This window comes from Vulpes vulpes, chromosome 13 (assembly GCF_048418805.1).
Source record: "Vulpes vulpes isolate BD-2025 chromosome 13, VulVul3, whole genome shotgun sequence".
NCBI lineage: Eukaryota > Metazoa > Chordata > Mammalia > Carnivora > Canidae > Vulpes > Vulpes vulpes.
In genome coordinates, this window is record NC_132792.1 from 69,909,012 (window position 1) to 69,932,423 (window position 23,412).

Consider the following 23,412-nt stretch of genomic DNA (forward strand, 5'->3'; position numbering starts at 1 on the left):
TTTGCCCATTTTTTAATTGGGTTGCATTTTATTGTTGTTGATCAGTGGGAGTTCTTTATGTATTCTGGGTACTAATTCCTTACCAGATATATGGTTTACAAATCTTGTTTCCAGTTGTTTGGGTTGCCTTCTCATTCTGTTGATTGTTTTCTTTGCTGCACAGTTTTTAGGTTTGATGTGGTCACATTTATTTTTGCTTTTGTTGCCTGTGCTTTTGGTGTCATATCCAAGAAATCATTGCCAAATCCAACATCATGAAGCTTTCTGCCAAGTCTTTGTTTAGGAGTTTCATACTTTTAAGTCTTGCATGTAGGTCTTTAATCCATTTTGAATTAATTTTTGTATGTGATGTTGAAGTAATGGCCCAACTTCATTCTTTTGCATGTGGAAATCCAGTCTTCCCAACACCATTCATTGAAGAGATTGTCCTTTTCTCATTGTATGGCCTTGGAACCCATATTTGAGCACATAAGTGAGGGCTTATTTCTGAACTCTCTATTCTATTCCATTGGTGTATATGTCTTTCTGCTGATTTTGAGTTTGTTTTGATTACCATAGCTTTGTAATATGTTTTTGAAATCAGGAACTGTGAGGCTACCAGCTTTGTTTTTCTTTCTTGATTATTTTGGCTATTAAATTCCATATGAATTTTAGGATTTTTTTTTTCTATTTCTGTAATAGATGCCACTGAGACTTTGATAGGGATTCCATCGAATGTACAAATCATTTGGATAGTATGGACATTTTAATGATTATTAAGGTTAGGATTACATATGTTTTTTATTTTTCTTTAAAAAAGTTCTATTTTGGATTCAAGTATAATTAACATACAGTGTTATATTAGTTTCAGTGTATAATATAATGATTCAGCAATCCTATATATTGCTCAGTGCCCATCACAAGTATGCTCTTAAAACCCTTCACTTATTTTAGCCATCCCTCCACCCACCTTCCCTTGCAACCACGTTTTCTGTATATGAGTCTGTTTTTTTCTTTGTCTCCTTTTTTATTCATTTGTTTTGTTTCTTAAATTCCATATATGAGTGAATCACGTGGTATTTATCTTTCTCTGATTTATCTCACTTAGCTTAATATCCTCTAGATCCATTCATGCTGTTGCAAGGAATAGGACTATATTTTAACAATCATGTGGAAGAACTGGTTGTCTATGAAGGCTACTTGTGCTTTGTATGCCATTGTCTTATTAAAGAAACTTACTTTACCTTCTCTCTAAGAGGAGGAGTGGGGAGATTAAGAATAGGAAGGAAGGGTTATATAGCTCCAGCCCAAGCAAAGGGTTTCAGGTCATTAGAACAAGCTAAATTAAGAGGCAAGGTAACTAGTAAGTATCTCTCTGATTTAAACATTTGTGGAAATTATCTGATGCATCAAAGGATTGTTCTAGCAATCCTAACTCTTGTGATTGCATTGAAATTCAGAGTAAGTATTAATAGTGAGCATTTTACTTTGAGCCCTGGCATTGTAGCTCATGATTAATTGTTATTCACGGGTTTAAAGACATTAATAGGCTAATAAAAAAGTTACCTAGTAGAATGATAAAGCTGGTTCCTGCTGTCATTATTCTTAATTTATGAGTTATTTTCCTTTTGGCTCAGATTTTCTTTGTAATGGGCAATGTCTTCTTGTCCCATGAATATAATTTCTTCTTTGTAAATATATTTAGTATAGGCTTCTGACCTCCTGTTTTCTGTATTGTGCCTAGAACTTCAAGTTGTGTTCTTCCACTTGCTTTGGTGTAGTTCTTTCATATTAGAGGTTGGTGGTCTTAGGCTATCCATTCATATCTAAGTGTGAATCGTGTTGTTCTGTGTCACTGTGGGTGGGCCTTTTCTGTTGGGCTTCAGTATGGGATGATATTGTAAAGACCTGGCTCTTTCAGATACTCCTATCCATACCATAGGTCTTTTCTCCATAGCTGTTTAGTTTTTGTTGTTGTTGTTGTTGTTTAGTTTTTTCTAAAAATAATCTACCAAACTCTTTCTGAAATGGTTATGTCTTCCTACTTTTTACACCACAGCCCTGCTTTCTACTATGTTTGATGTCTAGTTTGGAGCCTCGTGTTCAGTTTTTGTCTAGAAAAAGCTGTGCCAGAGTGAGGTAGGGTATGCATCAGGGGAGGGGTGTGGACTACTGACTCATTCAGACCCACCGACCCCCCCAGGCTTTCTCCCTACTTTCTTCGTACCTGACACCTGTGATTTTGGGACTTTCTGGAAGTCGTATGACTTGAGTTGGTTTTCTCCTGATTGGTGACTTCTCCTGGAGGTGTCTGCCATTCTGGCTTTTGATCACTGCCGATTCCTCCCATCCACTTGCTGTTTCTCACGGATTTGTTGCTCTCATCTTTGTTTGAGACTCTTCAGTTTTCTTTGGTCTGTGGTCTTGCCACTTAAAAAATATTTTAATTTTTTAAAGATTTTATTTATTTATTCATGAGAGACATAGAAAGGCAGAAACATAGGCAGAGGAAGAAGCAGGCTCCCTGTGGGGAGCCTGATGTGGGGCTTGATCCCAGGACCCCAGAATCACGACCTGAGCTGAAGGCAGATGCTCAAACACTGAGCCACCCAGGTGCCCCTTAAAAAAATATTTTAAGTCACCAGAATTTTAGTGGTGTTTCTAGAGGGAGCAGAAATAGACATACATGCTTGATCTGCTATATTTATTGGAGATAGCATCCTCCAGCACACCAGAACTCCAGTATCCCATCCCCACAAGAGTTTTTACTGTTAAATCTAGATGCCACTGATATTTCCTGAACAAAAAACACTTGTTTTCAGTTATTTGCCATGTATTTGTTTCTGTGGCCGGACAACTAAATTAATACTTCTTCTTATTTCCTTATTTTGTTTTTAAAGGTTTAAAACACGTAAAACTTTAAAAAGAACTATATTTTAATCCTATTCGGTTTGGTTTACGTATTTCTTCAATACCAAAGCATTAGACTGATTATTGTAGGGAAATATCTAGAGACGGGCCTCTCACAGGCATATGATCTTATGGAAGTAGGATGAATGCCACTAACCATGAGGAAGGACGTGAGAGCAGAGGGGCTGTGCAGCCTGGAAGGGGCGGTGGGGAAGCCTGGTGGTCAGTCAGCAGGAGCAAAGGATGAAAACTCTGTAGGTGAGAGAGCCCCAGGTTTTGTTCAGACAAGAATACGTTTTATTTCAGAAATTTGGGGTTTCTCCTAAAGGAATTGAAAAAACCCATCTGTAATTATTTTTTATTTATTTTATCTTTGCTTTGGCTGGGCAGGACTATCTGTTGCTTTTTCCTGCTGAGTAGAGAGGAGCATCTGGTACATAATATACACTTCATAGGTACCTGTTAAATTAATGAATGGACAAACACTTTGGGAACAAATGCTTTAAATACTCTTTCGTGATACTTAAAAAATAAATGTTTTTGTTTGTTCTGGTTTTTCCAAATTCAGATTTTCCTTGCTCCTGCTTAACTTGGAGGAATACTACTTTGAACAACATACCGCTAATCATATTCAGAACAAGGGTGGTCAGAATGAAAGGTAAGGAAGATTTTTGGATCTCTGTGAGACCTTTCGTTTGTCTGATACTTTAAAAATTAAATGTATGGTCATGTAGATTCCCTCCCTCTTTTGTACTGGGAATTAATGAGAAAGGAGGACTTCAAAGTTACTGTCATAACTTCAGATGTTTTCTAAAGCTGGGAAGCAGTTTGTATGAATTCCTCTAATGTGAGTGTCTCAACTGGACAGGATTGATTCATTCTAGCTCTTTTTTCTTGTATCACTTTTGTACTTAATGCTCTCAATTATTTGGGTTATGGTATTATAAAGTAATAATCATAAAATACCAGAGTGGCAGAAAAACCAGTACTTTCAAAAGGAATAATTGGATTTGAACTGGAAGCAAAATCAGTTTTCTCTATGTTGTAATAATTACTGCTTATTGCTATAAAAACAGATTCAGTTTCTTTGACCATACATTTTGAAAGCTGTGTACAAACATGTATAGTGAAGTTTTTTTGGTTTAAAAGTGCCAACTTGGGGAGTTAACTAAGATCAGAGTTGTTCCTGCAAAATTGTATCTGCTACTTATTTTCTTTGGGGATGTCCCTCAACAACTACAGGCCACAGCTTGAACATGTTTTGATATCAGATAAACTTTTTAATTGTTAGTGCTCTTCAGGTTTTATCTTGAAAGGACCGTTAGAGCCATGTGGTATTTGTTTAAAAAACAACCTAAAGTGAAAATCACTTAGCTTTTTGTTTGGGAGCTTCTGACGTGTCTGTTCCATAGCATTCAGATTAGACAGTTATTTTCATTGAAACCAGCACCTTGCTTTCTTCTGCAATTTTGCCCATATTCTTCTCCCTAATTCTGTAACTTTGTTTTTCCTCCCAGTGCTCCTCTTCCCTATATCATAACAATGTCTTGCTTAAAGTTCAGTATATTTATTATTAAGACGTAAATATAAGCTTGCAAACTGAGACCTGCTTTTGTAATTTTTAAGTTATTATTAGAGTTCAGTGGGACAACCCGTGGAAATGAATTCAGTGGTATCTCGCAACATTAACCTATTGCTCTAGGAAGGCTATTTCAAGAAGGTACCCTGGGAAATACACAAAGGGACATATGTAAAAGGTTATTTATCATAACGCTACTTGTAATAGCAAAGTGCTAGAAACAATCTAGTAGGAGACTGATTGAATAAACAGGGCATGTCCTCACAACGGAGTACTCTGCAGCTGTTACAACAGAGTGGAGAAGTTCTGTATAGTGCTGTGGAGTGAGCCCTAATGTATATTTAGTGCAAACAGTAAGGGGAAGAATACTGTATATTGTATGCTGTCTTTCATATCATTATGAAAGGAGAAGAATAATTTTTGGTATTTTTAAAAATATTTTTTAAATTAAAATAATTTTTATTATACATTTTAATTTTTAAAATTTTATTTTTTCATGAGAGAGACACACACACACACACACAGAGAGAGGCAGAGACACAGGCAGAGGGAGAATCAGGCTCCGTGCAGGAACTCCAACGTGGAACTCGATCCTGGGTCTCCAGGATCACGCCCTGGGTCGAAGGTGGCGCTAAACCACTGAGCCACCCAGTCTGCCCATTATACATTTTATTTATTTTTTTTTTTTTTTCCATTATACATTTTAAAAAGCATAAACTAAAAGCTAACGAGAACAATCATCTACACAGAAGAAGGAGCAATGGGGGTGTGATATAAAATGGCAATTAGACTACTCTGAATATCCCTTATTTTATAGCTTTGTTTTTGGAACTGTAGAAATATTTTACATATACTTTAATACAGAATTAAATTTCAGAAGAAACACTGAACCTTAAAACTCAAAAAGAAAATGAAACAAATTAACTTAACTATATATGTAAGTTAGAGGGTTAACCACAGAGAAGAATTGTTTTAATCAGCTTCACAGCATAGTAATTTTTGTCTCTGATGTGGTATAGCCACAGTAGAAAAAGAATCACAAAAAATGATGTAAATGTTTTAGTAGTAATACTGCTGTAATTTTTGATATTATTAGTTTGAAACTGTGGTTTAGTCACACGTGCACATAGATTTATATAGTTAGAGGGAGCAAATGAGTATGTGTTGAGGCCAAGACCAAGACTTGCAGGATGAAAGATACAAATCTAACAGTAAAGGAGTTAAATTCAAAGCCTAATCTTACATTAGAATTGGGAATGTTTATACGGATGTATATACTTTCCTTTTAGAAGAAAGTATTTTCTAGCACTCCCCTCTGAAAAGGCCTAGAAACAACCCTATAGCAATGATCCCCCAGATTATGCTGTCTAAATACTTTGTCCCACTAACAGGAATGAAGGCTTTGTGAGAAGTGGCTGAGTCTAAGTCTGGGGCAGGAAGGGTACGAGATGAACCTGGGAGATCTTGTCCTGCTGGCAGTAAGGGAGGTACCAGAAATCTGTACATTCAATTAAAAGGACATAAGGGTCAACTTGAAGAATTGGGCAACAAATGGGACAAACTACACATCAAAAGAGAATAATGCCTGCAGTGGTGGGAGATGTATCAGAATCGTTAAAACCCACAAGTTCACAAGATACGTATGTTACCTGGCAGGGATCCTAGGACACCAACTCACTTTTCTGAAACTTGATCAATAAAAGTAAAGAATCTAGCATTTTTTCTGCTTTCTTTGTACAGATTGTACTCAGGGTAACCAAATCATAGATAAGTACTGGAAAGTTGTTCTTTGTGGATTAATTCTAGGTAATAAACCCAGGAGTCATAAAAATTTCAGCCCCTAATGAATAATGGGATCAGGTTGGCAAACTCTTTCCCTGAGGTTAAAATCTGGCCTGTCACTAATCTTTAATTACACTGCTGTTCTTTTAGTTAATGCTTTAGCATCTACTTTCTAGTTAAAAGTTGTATTATGATTTTTTGTGACTTTATGTTCATAGATAATAATCCTTTATATTTTGATTCCTAGGAAAATCAGAGGCTCCTTAAAAATATGTTCAAAATCAGTTATTTTTGAACCAGATGCCATATCTCAGCCCATCATTAAGGTAAGTGCATCCTAAATGTGAACAGAGACATTCCTACTGTTTGTGTATATGTTACCCCTGGATATTTTTGTAATATTTCCTTCTTGATTTTATCCAGATTCCTTTGAGAGATTGTATAAAAATAGGAAAACATGGAGAAAATGGATCCAACAGACACTTTGCAAAGTATGTCATTGTCACTACGTGCTTAATTTTACCTCTACCAAAAAATTATAATTTTTTAATGACTTTTGTCTGCATTGTAGGACAAAATCCGGGGAGATCTCACTCATTTTCAGTCAGGTAAGCAGCACACAGTAATTATTTTTTACTAACCTGAATGAACATACATATGCACACTTTTTCTTTTTTTAGCACGGTAAAATTATTTGTAGAAATCTCAGATGAAGACTGTTGGAATAGATGTGTACACATGTTTTTAAAATTGAACCATTAAGAACTATATTTCTTAAAAGCTGTGGTCCCTCATGAGATCCTTAATGTTTATAAAGTTGTGTGATACCACAGGCCTGTGGTTTAATCCTTGGGAATCCTGACAATCCCCCAGTCATGTGGGGGTTCAGCCAAAAGCCCTGCAGTCCCTCCTGCAGCTTCCTGGCCAATTAGAAGGTGGGAGACAGGCCGCACAGCATTGAGGTGGATCTCAGGGTGACTCATGGTGCAGCCAAGGCACCAACTCAGGACATGCCGTCTCGTAAAGTTATGAGGCTTGGGGTCCTGACCTTTTTCATCCTAAATTTATTCGGCACACATTTATGTACCTAGTACTGTGCTTGATATTGGCAACACAGAGAAAAATTAAAACACAGCTTTTCTCCAATCATACATTTAGTTCATCTATAGATTTTTTTTTTAAACTTATAAATAAGAAGGGACTACAGGGCCTCTCCCACTTGCTTTTTGCTCTGGTTTTTACCTTTTTTCATTGCTAAAATGGGAGGGTTCAAGATCATGTTGTCCCAGATATATGCAGAGTTCTAGTTTCATGACACATTCAAAGGAACATCCTTCCTTCGTCAAGTAAATGTAGGAAAAGCTGTGAGGAGCAAAGACACAGCTTTCTTTCCTTCAGGACTCGACCCAAAACCTTAGCACACGGAAATGCCTCAAAGGTCTCAAGAGGCGATGGTTGGGAGCAGAGGGTGTTCCCAGTGATATTTGGATCACTTGCCTCTTCTGTTCATGGAACACTTTTCAATTACATGGAAGAGTATTTTATGAAAGCTAGGAGATATCAGCTTAGGTACTTTTCTGTGTCTGCCTTCCATGAGTTGATGAATCTTAAGGAAGAAAACATTTCACAGCCTATATTTTGACCTTATGTTGTTTTAACTGGCATATGTGCAAAGGGTTGTAGCCATCTTACTCTGGATGGTAGGGGACACCATTATTAATTCTGGCCTGCACCTGTGCTCTCATTATCTCTGAAGTATCATTCTGCATCATGGCCTTATGCTAGAAAGTCCATATCTTGAAAGGAAGAGGTACTTTTTCAGTCAGAAGGGTGGTTTCCATTATAAAAACAATCCATTTTAGTATATTTACTTATTAGAACTTCTTAGAAGAGGCCTCATGCCAGGTAAACTCAAAATCAGCTTAACATCCTCGGGTGACTAGCCAGCAGTTAGTTACTCTTTCTTTCTAGAATTATTTTGAGCTTCCTGGATTAAGTATACAATCAAAAATACTCAACTTTTGTGGGTTGATTTCCTTAAGTGGTCACACTGTTTCAGAAATATGTTAGGGTCCTTTAGGCTTTAGAGAGTTTTGCTTCCAGATTTTCTTTTGTAGAATAAAAAGAGGTGTATGTGTGTAAATTATAGTTTGTATTCATGCATTTATATATTCAGTAAGTATATTCAAGGCTATGAAGATACAGGGAAGAACAAAATATCCCAAGTCCCTCTCCCCATGGACTTTACCTTGAGATTAGGGCAACAGACAGTAAGCAGACGTCTTCTATAATGAAGGAAATGCATACAGGATGTAAGGGTAGAGAATGATGAGGAGGGCATGTGCAGTTGTAGGCAGAACGGCCGAGGGCACGTCCCCAAGTAGGTATGTATGAAGGCACACCACTCCTAAGGCCTGAGGGAATTAGCCAGGCAGGATCCTGAGCAGTGGAGGCGCTGAGAGGCAATAGCCTGGCTGGTGGCAGGCCCGGTGGGGGTGAATGTGCCTGAGGCAAGGGACAAAGGGCAGCTGGGAAGGTTGGTTGACACAGTGTCAGGGTCTGGGTCATGGAGGGTTCTCGGGCCACAGTAGGGAGTCCCAATAAAGCACAAAAGAGAACCCCCACCCCCGGAGAGCTGAAAAGAGGAGGGGTACGATCTGATTTGTATGTATTTGTGAATCTCTTGGAGGCAGATAGAGAATATGCTGTAGAGGGCATGAGCAGCAGCAAGGAGAGCCTTTAGGGGTACTGAGAACCTAGAGGTTTCAGACCAGGGTGGTAGCAATGGGAGGGTGAGAGGTGGTCAGTGTTTGGATATATCCTGAATAAAAACCTGATGGATGTGCTGATGGGCTAGCTGCAGGGTTCAAAGGGAAACAGGAATGACTCCAACAGGGTGAGCAGCAGTGGCTTTATTGCTGTAAAGAAGCCTGGGGAAGAGCAGGCTTTGTTTAGAATGTGGCCTCCTGGAGGCTGATGGGCATTTGGGAGCATTGCTCTGGGCTTCAGGGAGGAGGTCAAGGCGAGAAAGATAAACTGGGTGAAGCCTTGGGGCTGAGTGTACACAGAGAGGTCTGAGGACTCTACTAGGGGGAGGTTGGGAAGAGAGAGGGTCCAAAGGAAGGCAGAAGGAGTAGCGGGTGAGGCTGCAAAGGGCCAGGAGCTGATGGCTGGAAGCCAACTGGAAAGCTGCTTCGAGAAGAACCATCAGCTCTGTCATGTACTCTGAGAAACAGAATGGAGGACGTCCTTAGAATAGACTCTTGGGTTTGGTGACATGGAGGTTCCTCTGAACCTTTTATGACCTTCTCAGGAGGGGATTCCACAACACATTGCAGAATCCAAGAGAAAGTACAGTCAGCTCTTGCAAAGAGTTTTGCCACACAAAGGAATAGAAATGACAAAAGGAGGATATAAGACCAAGGGAGGGTTTTTATCTATGGTTTGTCTCAAATGGGAGAAAATGCAGGAAGCATGTTCGATAAGCTTTCGAATATCCTAGTCAAGTGACTGGCTCTGATGGCCCAGGCAGGTCCTTCAAAACAGGAGGGAAAGCAGGGCGAAGGGTTCTTGCTCCATGTTGACAGCTCTAGGGGGCACAGGGGGCAGTGGCGTTGCTTGTTGGACATGGTTACTAATACATAGTGTCAGCAGGTGGCCATGAAACACCATGTGCCCAGATCACCTCTAGAGAAGAGGAATTTCTTTATGTTAAAAAATGTAGGGGCGCCTGGGTAGTTCAATGGTTGAGCATCTGCCCCGTGATCCTGGGGTCGGGGGATTGAATCCCGCATTGTGATTCCTGTCAGGAGCCTGCTTCTCCCTCTGCCTATATCTCTGCCTCTCTTTGTCTCTCATGAATAAATAAATAAAATCTTTTTTAAAAAGTATTTCATACGACAGTGAGTTTGTTTTACCCTTTTCTTACAAAATTTGCACTTAAATTAGCTAGCTTCCTTCACTGGTGTACTTGGTTACCTGGTACAAGTACTGGCATTCATAAAACATCCTAAGTATTTTATTTACCCAGTAATGGTTGCTACCTTGTTGCCTTGATGAATCTCTCTTTTTTTAAGATTTTATTTATTTATTCATGAGAGACACAGAGAGAGAAAGGCAGAGACACAGGTAGAGGGAGAAGCAGGTTCCATGCAGGACCCCGACATGGGACTCAATCCCGGGTCCCCAGGATCAGGCCCCGGGCCGAAGGCAGGCGCTAAACCGCTGAGCCACTGGGCTGCCCCTTGATGAATCTCTTTTTAATGTAGTGTTTGTTATTCTAACATCGGAACTTTAAAGTCATACTAATATTAACGCAAGTGCTTTTGGAAATAGAGATTATGTAACAGTGATCTAAATTTGATTCACAATATCCTAATTTATAGCAACTCATTACTATGAAAATTTTTATTTTACAAGTATCGATTTGTCTTTCTCAGGTGTATTTCATTAAAGAACACAACATTGTTGCACCATATAAAATAGAAAGGGTAAGTACCACTTTTCATTTATTCCTAGCAATTCATATCGTTTTTTAAGCAATAAGATTCTGTGACTTTATTCATAGCATCTTTAATCAAACATACTAATAATGAGTATAGTATTTTAAAGCTTGTTACCAGCAGTTATAACAAAATTACCCAAGGGAACCAGACTTTAGTCCAAGACATTTCAATTAACTTGTTGGCCTAAAAACAAATGTGTCTAACGGGGGCGGGGGGGGGGGGGGACTTAAATCATTAGATGAGAAATTGAAATCAGAATATGTATCATTTGTAAGATTATTTGCTGGAAATTACTGAGAATATAGTTTTTAAAATGTTGAGAAATATTTATAGGTTATAAAATACTCTTGAGAGCTCAGTTATAATTTGTAAATTGTCTTAATTGGGAGAAGCTGTGAGTAGGTTTGACTACCATGTTTGGTTTTCCAGGACCTGTCACATAAGCATAAATGTTACATTTAACCATACTATGCTTTATTGAATTCTTTTGCTTCAGCTTAATATATATCAAAGGGATAACTTTTACCAAAAAAGAGTCTTTATAGGACCTACATCAGGCTATAGGACCTACATCAGTGCCCTGTATAGGGACACCTCTATAAATAAGGAAGAGCCTCACAGGCTGAATCTGTCTCCGCAGCTTCTCAGCCAGCACTTAGGGAACACGTGGGTTAGTTACATGCTGTGGCCTTGGGGGTTTATGCACAAGAAACACTTATATGTGCTAGTCAGAAACTGTAAATATGAGATTTAATTACTCCCAGGTGGTGCTGTTGGCATTTGGGGAAGGATAGTTCTTAATTTTGTGGGGCCATCCCTTACAGTGCAGCCTGCTCCTAGCCACTAAACACCCCCTCTTCGCCATTACCCCTACTGTTGGATAGTATCTCCTACATTGACAGAAGCCTCATGGGGGTGGTGGGTTACCCGCCCCCCCAAGTTGAGAACCACTGCCAGGGGGGATTGGGGCTCTCCCTCCTAAGGCCCTCCTCATATCCACTGGAAGTGCCAAGCTCTTCTTGGCTCTTTGAAAATTTCTGTAAAAGGAGATTAGGGAGGTTGTCTGAGGCAAAGAAAAGCTCTTTTGTTCCAGTAGGAATTAGAACACCCAAAGATTTTCAGATTTCAGAAAGAGGGTGATGGTGACACCGATGGTGACCATGAGAGATGGCAGATTAGGAAGCCCTTGCTCCTCTCATGAAGACACTGATTCAATCGACAGTACATGGATGATGCCTTTTGCAACAAACCTGGAAACCAACTGAGAGGCCCTGCTCCCCAGGTTAGCATGAACTCAGCCTCATTGAAGCTGATAGGGGCATTTGCAATAGCCTTTCACTGTAGGCCCTCCCGTGACACAGTACCACGTGATGGGAGAGAACTCCCAGCTCCCAACTTCTGCCTGGAGGGAAAGACAAGACTGGGCCGTGTGTCCAGTGTTCTGTTGGGGTGGTTGCCCAAGGGACTGGCTTCTGTCTTGCCTGTCTTGGAGTGGGGACAGGACCTGGCATATGCCCTAGATGCCTGGGCCCACTGAAAATAAGAGCTGGACATCAGGCTGCTGCTCCAGGGGACCAGTGGTCTAGCAGACGGAGGACAGTGCAGGACTCTCCTGGCAGACTCTCCCTTAGGACAAAGAGAAGAGGAGAGCATGTGACACATGCCATTAACCTTCACAATATGTAGTCACCCATCTTCCCAGCACCAAAATATTTGAAGCGTACATTGACAGAATTGGAAGGAGAAATTGACAGCAACCTAATAATAATAGGAGACCTCAATTCCCCACTTTAATTAATGGATAGAACATCTGTACAGAAGGTCATTTAGGAAACAGAGGATCTAAACAACACTGTAGACCAGATGGACCTAAGGAACACATAGAGAACACTCTACCTAACAGCACAGAATCCACAGTCTTCTCAAGTGTGCACAGAACATTCTCTAGGACATCAAATGTTAGGTCAAAAAATGAATCAAAACAAATTCAAGAAGATTGAAATCCTACCAAACATCCCTTCTGACCACCATGGAATAAAACTAGAAATACATGGCGGAATGAATATTCACAGCTGTGTGGAAGTTGGACAACGCCCTTGAACAACCAGTGGGTCGAAGAAGAAATAAAAAGGGAAATTGAAGAATATCTTGAAACAAAATCGAAACCAGAACACACCTAAACTGAGAGATGCCACAAATGTACATACTAAGGGGGAAGTTTGTAGTGATATGTGCCTACATTAAGGAAAAGAAACTTCTCAGATTTAGAAACCCAACTATACACCTCAAGAAACTAGAGCAAGAACTGCAAACTGAGCCCAAGTTAGCAGAAGGGAAGAAATAATAAATGTAGCAGTAAATCTGACAGTGTCTGCTCACCTGGAGCTCACCTTCCAGGGTGGGGTGCAGGCAGACATGCACAGGTCAGCGGGGGTGGGGGGGTTGCAGGTGTTCTTAAAGGAATACGGCTTGACATGCCGCTTCTCTTTGATTTGATTTGTTTCCCTTTTTTGTCAGGGCAAAATGGAGTATGTCTTTGAATTGGACGTTTCAGGGAAAGTGGAAGATGTGGTGGAGACGTTGCTTCAGGTAAGCCAGCACTGTGCTCAGGCATTCATCGGGCAGAGAATTCAAAGCAAACTTCAGCAGAACATTTAAAAAAAAAATCATATTTACACATCTCACTGAAACTATAATTTCTTTTATAAATATGAAGCAGTTTACTTGAATATGTTGAATTTGAAAACTGTATATTGGGAAGAAGTCATAGATTTATGAGAAGTGATCTTAACCGTTACCAAGTAACAGAATGATTGCTGTGTTTCATTTCTAGTTCTAAGGAAATACCTATATGTTGTTTTAGAGAAAAAAATAAATTCTTGTATATTTGCAATATTTTAGCTTCACAGAGCATCCTGCCTCGACAAACTAGGAGACCAGACTGCTATGGTAAGAGTTTCTAAAGATCTGTGTCTTTCTTGTGAATTAAATCGTACTGATGGTTTTCTCATAAATACTTTTACATGGTTCTATTTTCATAGATAACAGCTATTTTGCAGTCACGTTTGGCTAGGACATCATTTGACAAAAACAGGTAAGTTAATGATTTCATTCCCTGAATCTTTTTTTTTTCTAAAGATATATTTATGTATTTGAAAGAGAGAGAAAGAGAGTACATGTGAGTATGGCGGGGCGGGGGTGGGAGTGGGGAGAGAGTCTTAAGCAGACTCACCACTGAGCCTGAGATCATGACCTGAACCCAAATCAAGAGTCAGATGCTTAACCAACTGACTCCTGAGGCACCCCTCACTCCCTGATTCTAAAAGGAGTGGATGTCTTCCACCTGGAGGCCTCCTTCTGCTTGTCCTGAACCAGCTGCGTTACCATCTGTGTCACCCTGACCTGCGCGTTGTGGCTTCTCTATCCTGAGTATGGCCATTGTGCCAGGCCCATTGACCAGTATTCTCTAGGATCTTTCTAGTCTGTTACCATCCTTTCCCACTGTCATTGAGGCCACCATCACCTTCACTTGGAACACTGTGACAGCTGTTAGCTTGCCCACCGGACCCCTGTCTTCCCTTCTCCTGTCCTGTTTTCCCTACTGTCCTGAGTGTACTTTGAAAATGCAAGTTTTCTAAAGTACTTGCTTAATTATGTCACTTGTCTGTTTAAAGCTCTTCAAGATCTCCCATTCCCTTCAGGATAGTCTTAACCTTCCATGGCTTAGGTTCCAGCCCTTGTGCACAACCCTGGTCGCTGGTGACGTGACTTAATTCTATGTGCTTGCTATCCACATTTATGTGGATCCCGCACATGTCCCAAGGTCTCTTCCCTGCGACCTTTGTATGCTTGCCTCTGCTTAGAGTGCTCAGCCTCCTTCCTCTTTTGCACCAGGCTGACTCTTATTTGATTTCAGCTTAGCTGTCGGTTGTTATGGAAAGTCTTTCCTGACCCTTGCTAAGGTACCTTGCTAAGGTGTCCTGCAGGGGCCAGGAGACACATTCCACTGGTCCAGTGTTTATTTTTCATTGATTTTCTTGGATTTTCTAAGTATATGATATCTCATGCAAATAATTATGCTTTTATATGAATCTGTTCTCTTATTTCTTTCTTGCCTTCTACGAAGTAGATTTGCATCTCATCTGTATCCCCACTGTAGCAGTCACATAGCTTTATATGAAGTAGCTTGTGGTATCTGCAAGTTCAGGGCCTCCCATCTTATTTTCCTTTTTAATTTATGTCATCATTGTTCTTGGCCTTATGCCACACTTTATATAAATTTAGAAACTGCTTGTTGAGTTCCAGAAAAGAAAGCTCCCCGAGATTTTGATTGTGATTGCAATGAATCACCCATTTATGTAGGCCTTCTGTAATGTCTTCCTTAAGGTTTTTTTTCCATAAAGGTCTTTCCTCTCTTGTGTTAGATTTATCCCAAGTACTTCATATTTTTTGATGGTGTTGTAAATGGTGTCCTAAAAAACTCACTTTCTATTTATTATTGATATATACAACACAGTGGGTTTTTGTGTATTCATTTTGTTGTCAGCAACCCTGCTAAACTTTCTGATCAGTTCCATTGACTTTATGTATAAACTCTGTAACGTGGACAAAATCTTATGGACAAATTATTGCAGGGCCTATTCACTATAAATATATATATATTTTTTAGATTCTTATTTTAGATTTCTGCATTTGTAATCACTACAGCTTAAGGACAACATAGAAAGTATTGGTTGAGTAGATTCATTTATGGATTATGATGTGCTAGGCTTTTGCTAGAAGATTATGTTTATATATGAGATTAGTTTGTAATATTCTGTTTTATTGTGATCGTTGTGAGATTTGTGACCCTTCACTTCATTTGAAAGTGTTGAAGAACTTGCCAGTAAAGCCATCTGGCCAGCAATGTTTCTGTGTTTATATTTGATTGCTGCTTTTTCTGTTTCACCTACATAGCATTAATTTTCTTTCTATTTTAATACTTGCAGGATATGCTAAGTAAATGGATTGCTGAGGGGAAGAATAGCTTCCAGTTCAGCAAGGAAAAGGAATAAGAATAATTAGTTTCTTTTGACCTACTTAGAATGCATAATTCTTCTGAGTAGTGATTTTTTCAATCCTGGATTTCAGTGTGACATTAATTTAAAAAATGGCTCACTCTGGAAGTCTTAATTTAATCCAGTCTCTAAAATGTTAGGCTGAAGAATCTGGGGAAGAAACTTGCAGTAGAAGATAAGATACTCTGTGTTGTATACATCCTCTCAAAGAAAAAAAGGAAACTTTTGCCAAAGTGAGCTTTCATCATAGTTCTGAGAAGATACTTTCTAATTGAAGAAATGAGGTGATAACTATATTTATTTTTCCCTATTGTTCATTTAGAAAATTTTCCTCACAAAGTTGGAGGAATAACATGAACACAGATACCCGACAAGTCACCAGGTGTTCGTTTGTGAACATTTTGTCAGATTTGCTTTAGTTCTCACATGGTCTGTGAGCGCACGTGTGTGCGCAGGTATATGTAATGTGTGTGTGTCTGATATATATGTGTTATATGTGTCTGTACATATAGGTCATGTGTACGTGTATGTACATTTGCATTGTGTATAAAATACATACTTTTTGCAGAATCACTTGAAATTACATTGCAAGACATCATGACACTTCACCCATAACTACTTCAACATGTGTCTCTTCAAAGGGTATCCTCTGGCGCTCATCCATACTATGACAATACCCAAATAACGATAATTCTCTAACACCATGTAATTTATAGTTTCATATTCAAGTTTCCCCCATTTGTACCCCAAAATATCCCCCTTTACTTGAGGCTAATTTTAGATCTAAAAAAAAGGTGTAAAGATGGTAAAGATAAGGTAAAGATAAGTAAAGGCGTAAAGATACACAGAGGTCTTTTACACCTTACCCTCTTTCCCCCAGTGTTATATGTTCAGTCTGTCCATGTGGCCATATTTGGTCGAATGGATTCCTAGATTGGTGATTTTTAAAAAAATTATTTTATCTATTTATTTGAGAGAGAGGGTGAGATAGACTAGAGGGAGAGGGAGAAACAGACTCCCTGCTGATCAGAAAGCCTGATCGAGCCCCTATGGGGCTTGATCCCAGGACCCTGAGATCAGGACCTGAGCTGAAGGCAGATGCCCAACCAACTGAACCACCCAGGTATCCCGATTGGTGACTTTTGATGCTATTCAAGTTTTGTTTTCCAGTTATTTGTTACTGGTATATACAGTGTTGTTGTTTAGTTTTGTTTTTATATTCACCTTGTATTCTGTGACATTTCCAGATTTACCCATTAGTCCTGGTGGGTTGTTTATAGATTGCATAGCGTTTTCTGTATACGTAATTGTTTAATCTGTGAATAATGACAGTTTCACAGAAATCCTTATGGCTTTTATTTCTATGCCTTGCCTCGTTGTACTGTTTAATTAATAGATGTGGCAGGAGCACATTCTTGCCTTGTTCTTGATCTTACAGGAACAGGGTTTGTTTCACAACTAAAGAATGAGGTTAGCTGTAGGTGTTTCTTGGATGCCCTTTATCAGAATGAAGAAGCTCCATTTTATTCTGGTTTGCTGAGAGTATTTTCAGTAATAGGTTTAGAGTTTTGTTAAATATTTTTTTCTGTACTTACTGAAATGATCATATCTTTTCTACTTTATTCTGTTAATATTGTGAATTACATTGATTGATTTTTGTCAGTCTTAAGCCAGCCTTTTTCATGGGCTAAATCCAACTTGCTCATGATGTATTCTTTTTGTATAATTTGTTATTACTTGATTTGCTTTGCCTGTGTTCTGTAAAGGATTTTTACATCTGTGTTCATGAGGGATATTGCTCTATAAATCTTTAATGTATCTGTCAGAATTTGCTATCAGAGTTATGTCTGCATCATCAAATCAGTGTAGCAATGTTCCTTTGTTCTCTGTTTTCTGAAAGAGTGTGTGCTGGATTGTATTTCTTCATAAAAATTTTAATCAGATTTATTGGTAAAGTCCTATAGGCCTGAGTGTTCTTATTTATTTTACTTACTATGAGACTGTGTTGGTTTTGTTTCTTGTGCCTGTTTTGGTAAGTTGTGGTTTTCAAAAAATGTGTCCACTTCATACCAGGCTTATTGGTATGAAGCTGTTAAAGTCCTTTTAATGTCAGTAGGATCTATAGTGATGGTCCCTCTTTCATTCCTTATACCACGGCTTTGTATTTTCTCTTTTTTTTCTTTATCAGTTTTGCCAGGGATTTGCCAATTTTATTATTTTCAAAGAACCAACTTTTGGCTTTATTGATTTTTCTCTACTTTTCCATTTTATATAAAAATGATTTGCCCTCTTGTGATTCCTTCCTTTGGCTTAGTTTGGGTTTAATTGTTCTTTTTCTAACATGTTACAAAGATCAGATCATTAACTTTAGACCTTCTTGTAACATAATTGGTACTTAATGTAACTTGACCTCTAAGCACTGCTTCAGCTGCATCCCACACATTTTGATATGTCTTCGCTGTCATTACTGTAAAAATATTTTGTGATTTCCTGTGTTATTTCTTCTTTGACTCGTGGGTTATTTAGAAGTGTGTTAACTTCTGCATATTTGGGGATTTTACTATTACTTTGTCATTATGGATTTTTAATTAAATACCATCTTGGTTCAGAAAATATATTCTATATGATTTCAGTATTTTGCTACTGTTGAGATTGGTTCTGGGCTCAGCATATGGTCTGTCATGGTGAATGCATCCTCTTTCGCTGGAAGGAATGTGTACCTGAAGTTACTGAATATTGTCATTCAGGTCCACCTGGTTGAGGTTGTTCAGATCATCTATACTTTGTTGGGGTTTTTTGTCAATTTGTTCTATCAGTTACTGAGAGACGGATGTTAAAATTGCCAGTAATGATTGTGAAATTATTCCCATTTTTGTCAAATTTATGCCTTGTGTATTGTGAAGCTGTATTGTTAGGTTCACAAACATTAACATGTGTGATGTCTGCTTGATGGGTTGAACACTTCATCATTATGAAATATCCCTCCTTTTCCATTTGTCTTGAAGTCAGCTTTGTCCTCTTTTAATCTAGTTATACCAGTTTTTCATGTGGTATGATTGCATGGTATATCTTTTTCTATCCCTCTACTTTTAACCTGTGTCCTTATTTCTGAAAAACACACACTTTATATAGTTGAGTCTTGCTTTTTATAGTCTGACAACCTCCCTTTTTAATGAGGATGTTTAATTCATTTTTTTAAATTTACTTTTTAGAGAGAAAGCTCCTTCTCTTCACACAGGTTGCTCCTCTTCTGGATCTTTAGCATATTTCTTATCTTGAAGTCTCCCTCCAGTGGGTCCCACCTCGAGTCATCTTCTGTTGAATCTTTTCTCTCCTGAGCATGGGTCATATTTCCTTGTTGCTTTGTGAGGTTCTTGTAATTTTCTGTTGCATGCTGGGTACCATGTGTTCAAAGGAACCCTTAGAGACCTAACTGAGTGCTGCTTTATGTTACCTCCAGAAGTGGTTGCTTGCGCCCACCCCTCTGTCTGTTCCCGATCTTGTCCTGGGGGCTCTGGCAGCACCATCTATGATCTAGTGGGGTTAGGGCTTTGTGGCAGCCATGGTTATGTCCCTGTCTCTGCCACCCACTGTTCTTTGGGAGGAGGGGTCAGGACTTTCTTCCAGTGGAGCTTGGGATCTGAGCACTCTAAGGACCCTGGAAATATCTTTGCACCTTCCAGCTGAGCCACTAGCTTTCTGAACCCTGGAAGATTTCCCCCTGCTCTCCACCCAGCTGGCAGCATTTTTGCCCCTCTGCTCTCCAGTCCCGACTCTGCTTTCTGCTTCCCTCTAAACCCCTCTCCATCCTGCAGTCCTCCTTATCTGTGACAGGTGGCTCTACTTCCTGCCACCCAACACCCAATCGTGGCTCTCTTCAATTAGGTTTCTTTGCATCTTGAGCTTTCTGATGGCTTTTAAAAAGGCTTGTGTAGCTCTTCTAGCTGGTGTGTGTGGTTAGGGTGACAGCTCTAAGGTCCCCTTCACTTCCTAAGGAAGTAGAAGTCTATTCCGTGGGCTTTTGTCCCGTTGTTACTTATAACAATGGGGAGATTTATTTTTAACCCAGTTATGTAACTAAAGAATTGCCTTCAAATACTGATAACTTGGTTGTTTCCCCTCTATTTTTTTTACTAATTAGTAAGCAAAAATAAAAAGGACTTTTTCAACTAGGTTTTTTAAAATTTTTATTTATTTATGATAGTCACACACACACACAGAGAGAGAGAGAGAGAGAGAGAGAGAGAGAGGCAGAGACACAGGCAGAGGGAGAAGCATTTTCCATGCACCGGGAGCCCGACGTGGGATTCGATCCCGGGTCTCCAGGATTGCGCCCTGGGCCAAAGGCAGGCACCAAACCGCTGCGCCACCCAGGGATCCCTCAACTAGTTAAGTAATTTAGGAGGGGGAGGTAGAAAAATCACATTTGACTGGTTATACTGTAGTAAAGCCACAAAAGAACATACCTTGGAACTGACATTCAAGTAATTGTAATTATGGACTCATAGCCTTACAAGTGCTGTGTGAAACAAATGGCACCTGTGACTATAAAAATGGGGCTTAGAGATGCAACAATAGAAAAATATGTTAATATAGGAATAGTTTCGGGATCCCTGGGTGGCGCAGCGGTTTGGCGCCTGCCTTTGGCCCAGGGTGCGATCCTGGAGACCCGGGATCGAATCCCACGTCGGGCTCCCGGTGCATGGAGCCTGCTTCTCCCTCTGCCTATGTCTCTGCCTCTCTCTCTCTCTCTGTGACTATCATAAATAAATAAATAAAATTTAAAAAAAATATATAGGAATAGTTTCGAGACCAGTTTATTTTGGAAGAAGGGTTCAGCTATAAAGGGTTTTTTGGTATTACTTATTTGCCTGTCTTCTCTTCTGTGGCACATAAACCCATTTTTCGTTGTTGTTTGAGTTCTCACTACACCATTTAAAAGAATGTCAGGTTTTTGTATCTTAAAGAACATCAGTTTTGGGGCAACTGGGTGGCTCAGTGATTGAGCATCTGACTTTGGCTCAGGTTATGATCCTGGGGTCCTGGGATCGAGTCTCACATCAGACTCCCTGCGGGGAGCCTGCTTCTCCCTCTGCCTCTCTCTGTGTGTCTCTCATGAATAAATAAAATCTTTTTTAAGAAATTAAATAAGTGAAGAACATCAGTTTTACTTAATCAATGGATTTATATTACCATTTTTCTTGTATTAAGTATAGTGTTTAGACAGATGTCATGTGTAGTCACATTGTAGCTCCCTTAGAGAAAGCTAAACCTAGAAAGTACATTGATTTGTGATTTTTTTCATTGTTGCTGAAAACCGTATTGTCAGATTCCAAAGTGTTTCTGAAAAGCTGCACATGGAATGCAAAGCAGAAATGGTGACACCGCTGGTGACGAATCCAGGGCATGTGTGCATCACTGACACAAACCTGTATTTTCAGCCTCTCAATGGGTACCCGGTAAGTAGAGACACAGAGTCAGACGAGAGCCACTTTAGCTCTGGGGTCTTCATCTTTCCTGTGAACTTGACTTCACAGTTACAGTGTTCTCCTATTTTGTCAAGGATCGAAAATCGCCCTCTTCCCTCCAGCAGCTCTGTGTTTAACAGGCCTCCCTGTGTCATCCTGATGCCTGCTGATCGGATTCCAGCAATTCTGAACTCTTTTCAGTAATTCCTGGGTCACTTGCTTCTGCTGTGAAAAGTAACCCTGCCCTGATCCCCCCCAGTTTTAGTAAAGGGTTGTTAGAGGTTTCTACCATTCTACTTGGAAGCACTTCTGGAAGAGACCAATGAAATATACTAAAATTAAAGAGAAATGGGTATTTTCTGTATATCTGCTTATGTGTACAAATAAGTGGGTATTTCCTGTTTTTCTTTAGGAGCAAAATCAGTAGATGTGAAGCTGTCACAAGCAATATCTTCTGCCAGGTGGTACACAGGCACATGTGGAGATGCTCTAACTGAGCAGCTGTAGTGTTTCTACCGTGATGGTGGAAACAGTGTCCTCTTTCACAATGACTTTAGATTTGCTGGGCCAGATTGTAAAGGTAAACTCGGATTTCCACAGTAAAATTTGTAGAGATTTGTCACTTTATTTAGATGTGAATACTCTTTGGACTGGTTCATCAGAAGAATAGAAACGCTAATACACTCTGATAGTGCGTTGGACCATTTGGCAGGGCAGCTTAAAGAACGTGTTTTCTGTCATAGGAAGCTCCGTCCTGGAAGTTCTCCAGGCTGGCCAGTCATTAGGTCCCTGAAGCATCTAATACTTTTCTACGTGAACAATGGTGCTGTGACAATCCTGTCCAGAAGGTGGCGCGGCACCCTCACCCAGCCCTCCCATAGATGCTCACAGTGCTGAAGGGCATTGTCCCCTGGTGTGATGGTTGCTTGGCCACTGCTGTTACTGTGGCTTGTGGGATACTATCTGAGTATGTGCTGTAGCTCCACGATCGATGGGGTGAGCATGTATCCCCTCCCACTTCTCTGGGCTAGGATCCTTGACCAGTCTTCAGGCAGTTTCCACATGTGGGCTCTTCCTCCCTCTCACTTAGGAGAAAGGTGGATATGTCACCGTTTAGCCAATCTCAGTGGCTTTTCATTCTCCTATGACTAGTGTTTTAAGCCTCTAAAGAAGCAAGAAAAATTTCCTCCTCATAACAAAAGAAAAATTTAGTGGCCCTGCTTGCTACTATTGTTGTTTATGAGCCTTAATACAATATAGTTTTTACGGAGATAAAGAACGAGATTCTAAAAAAAGATGTACTGTGTCAGTTCTAAAAAAAAAAAAAAAAACCATTGATCTATAAAAAGATAGCAAAATTCCTGAGAGGTTATCTGTAGCAGCACTTGAACATCCCTTATCACTCAGCAGCCTTGCAGAACCCTGAATGATCCATCAGTGCATTATCATTTGGCAGGCCCTGAGTGGGGGTAGGGCAGACCAGGACGTAAAACCAGAAATGCCTGTTCTAAAAGCTCCCTTTCCAACTGTTCACATGTAACACATTGGGAAGGCAAGATTTGGCCACTTTTTCACGTTTCTGGTACCAAAGGACAGCTTCTAATTGTGTCTGAATGTTGATTTTTGAGATGGTCTTTCTACTTTTAAAGAAACCTGTGGTCCAGATAACACTCCAAGACGTCCGCCGCATTTACAAAAGGAGGCACGGCCTCATGCCTTTGGTGAGTTCATGTGCAACGTCACTTCTGGGTGGATGATTGTCATACCTTCAGTTCGGCCAATGGTGTATTGACTTGTAAACACTCAAGGCATGTTTGAAAAGTGCAAGTATGTTGTATTAAGCACGTTGACTCCAAGTCTTTCTTTTGTGCTTCCGTAGCTTGTTTTGAGATTGCAAGGTAAATCCAGTGCTATTTATTTTACTGTTTTCTTTCTGAATTTATAGGGCTTGGAAGTGTTTTGCACAGAAGATGATCTCTGTTCTGACATCTACTTAAAGTTCTATGAACCTCAAGATAGAGATGACCTCTATTTTTATATTGCCACGTATCTAGGTATGGTGCTCAGCCTTCACTGTATCTGTTCATATGAAGGTAGTTCAACTTTTAAGCACTGAGTTAGGAAATAAGAGA

The 23,412-nt window shown here is 39.6% G+C and overlaps 1 protein-coding gene across 7 annotated transcripts in view; it reads left to right on the forward strand.

Annotated features, from left to right (window-relative positions):
• Positions 1 to 23,412, forward strand: part of NSMAF (neutral sphingomyelinase activation associated factor) — a 57,973-nt gene that overhangs the window by 14,744 nt on the left and 19,817 nt on the right. For all 7 annotated transcript variants that reach the window (XM_072734687.1, XM_072734685.1, XM_072734688.1 and 4 more), the window contains 11 exons: positions 3,458 to 3,547; positions 6,498 to 6,576; positions 6,674 to 6,741; positions 6,822 to 6,858; positions 10,690 to 10,740; positions 13,273 to 13,344; positions 13,657 to 13,704; positions 13,797 to 13,849; positions 21,142 to 21,271; positions 22,930 to 23,001; positions 23,226 to 23,334. In XM_072734687.1, coding sequence (XP_072590788.1) covers positions 13,279 to 13,344; positions 13,657 to 13,704; positions 13,797 to 13,849; positions 21,142 to 21,271; positions 22,930 to 23,001; positions 23,226 to 23,334 — 478 coding nt within the window. In that variant the 5' untranslated portion in view covers positions 3,458 to 3,547; positions 6,498 to 6,576; positions 6,674 to 6,741; ... (1 more) ...; positions 10,690 to 10,740; positions 13,273 to 13,278. The remainder of the gene's footprint in view (positions 1 to 3,457; positions 3,548 to 6,497; positions 6,577 to 6,673; positions 6,742 to 6,821; positions 6,859 to 10,689; positions 10,741 to 13,272; positions 13,345 to 13,656; positions 13,705 to 13,796; positions 13,850 to 21,141; positions 21,272 to 22,929; positions 23,002 to 23,225; positions 23,335 to 23,412) is intronic.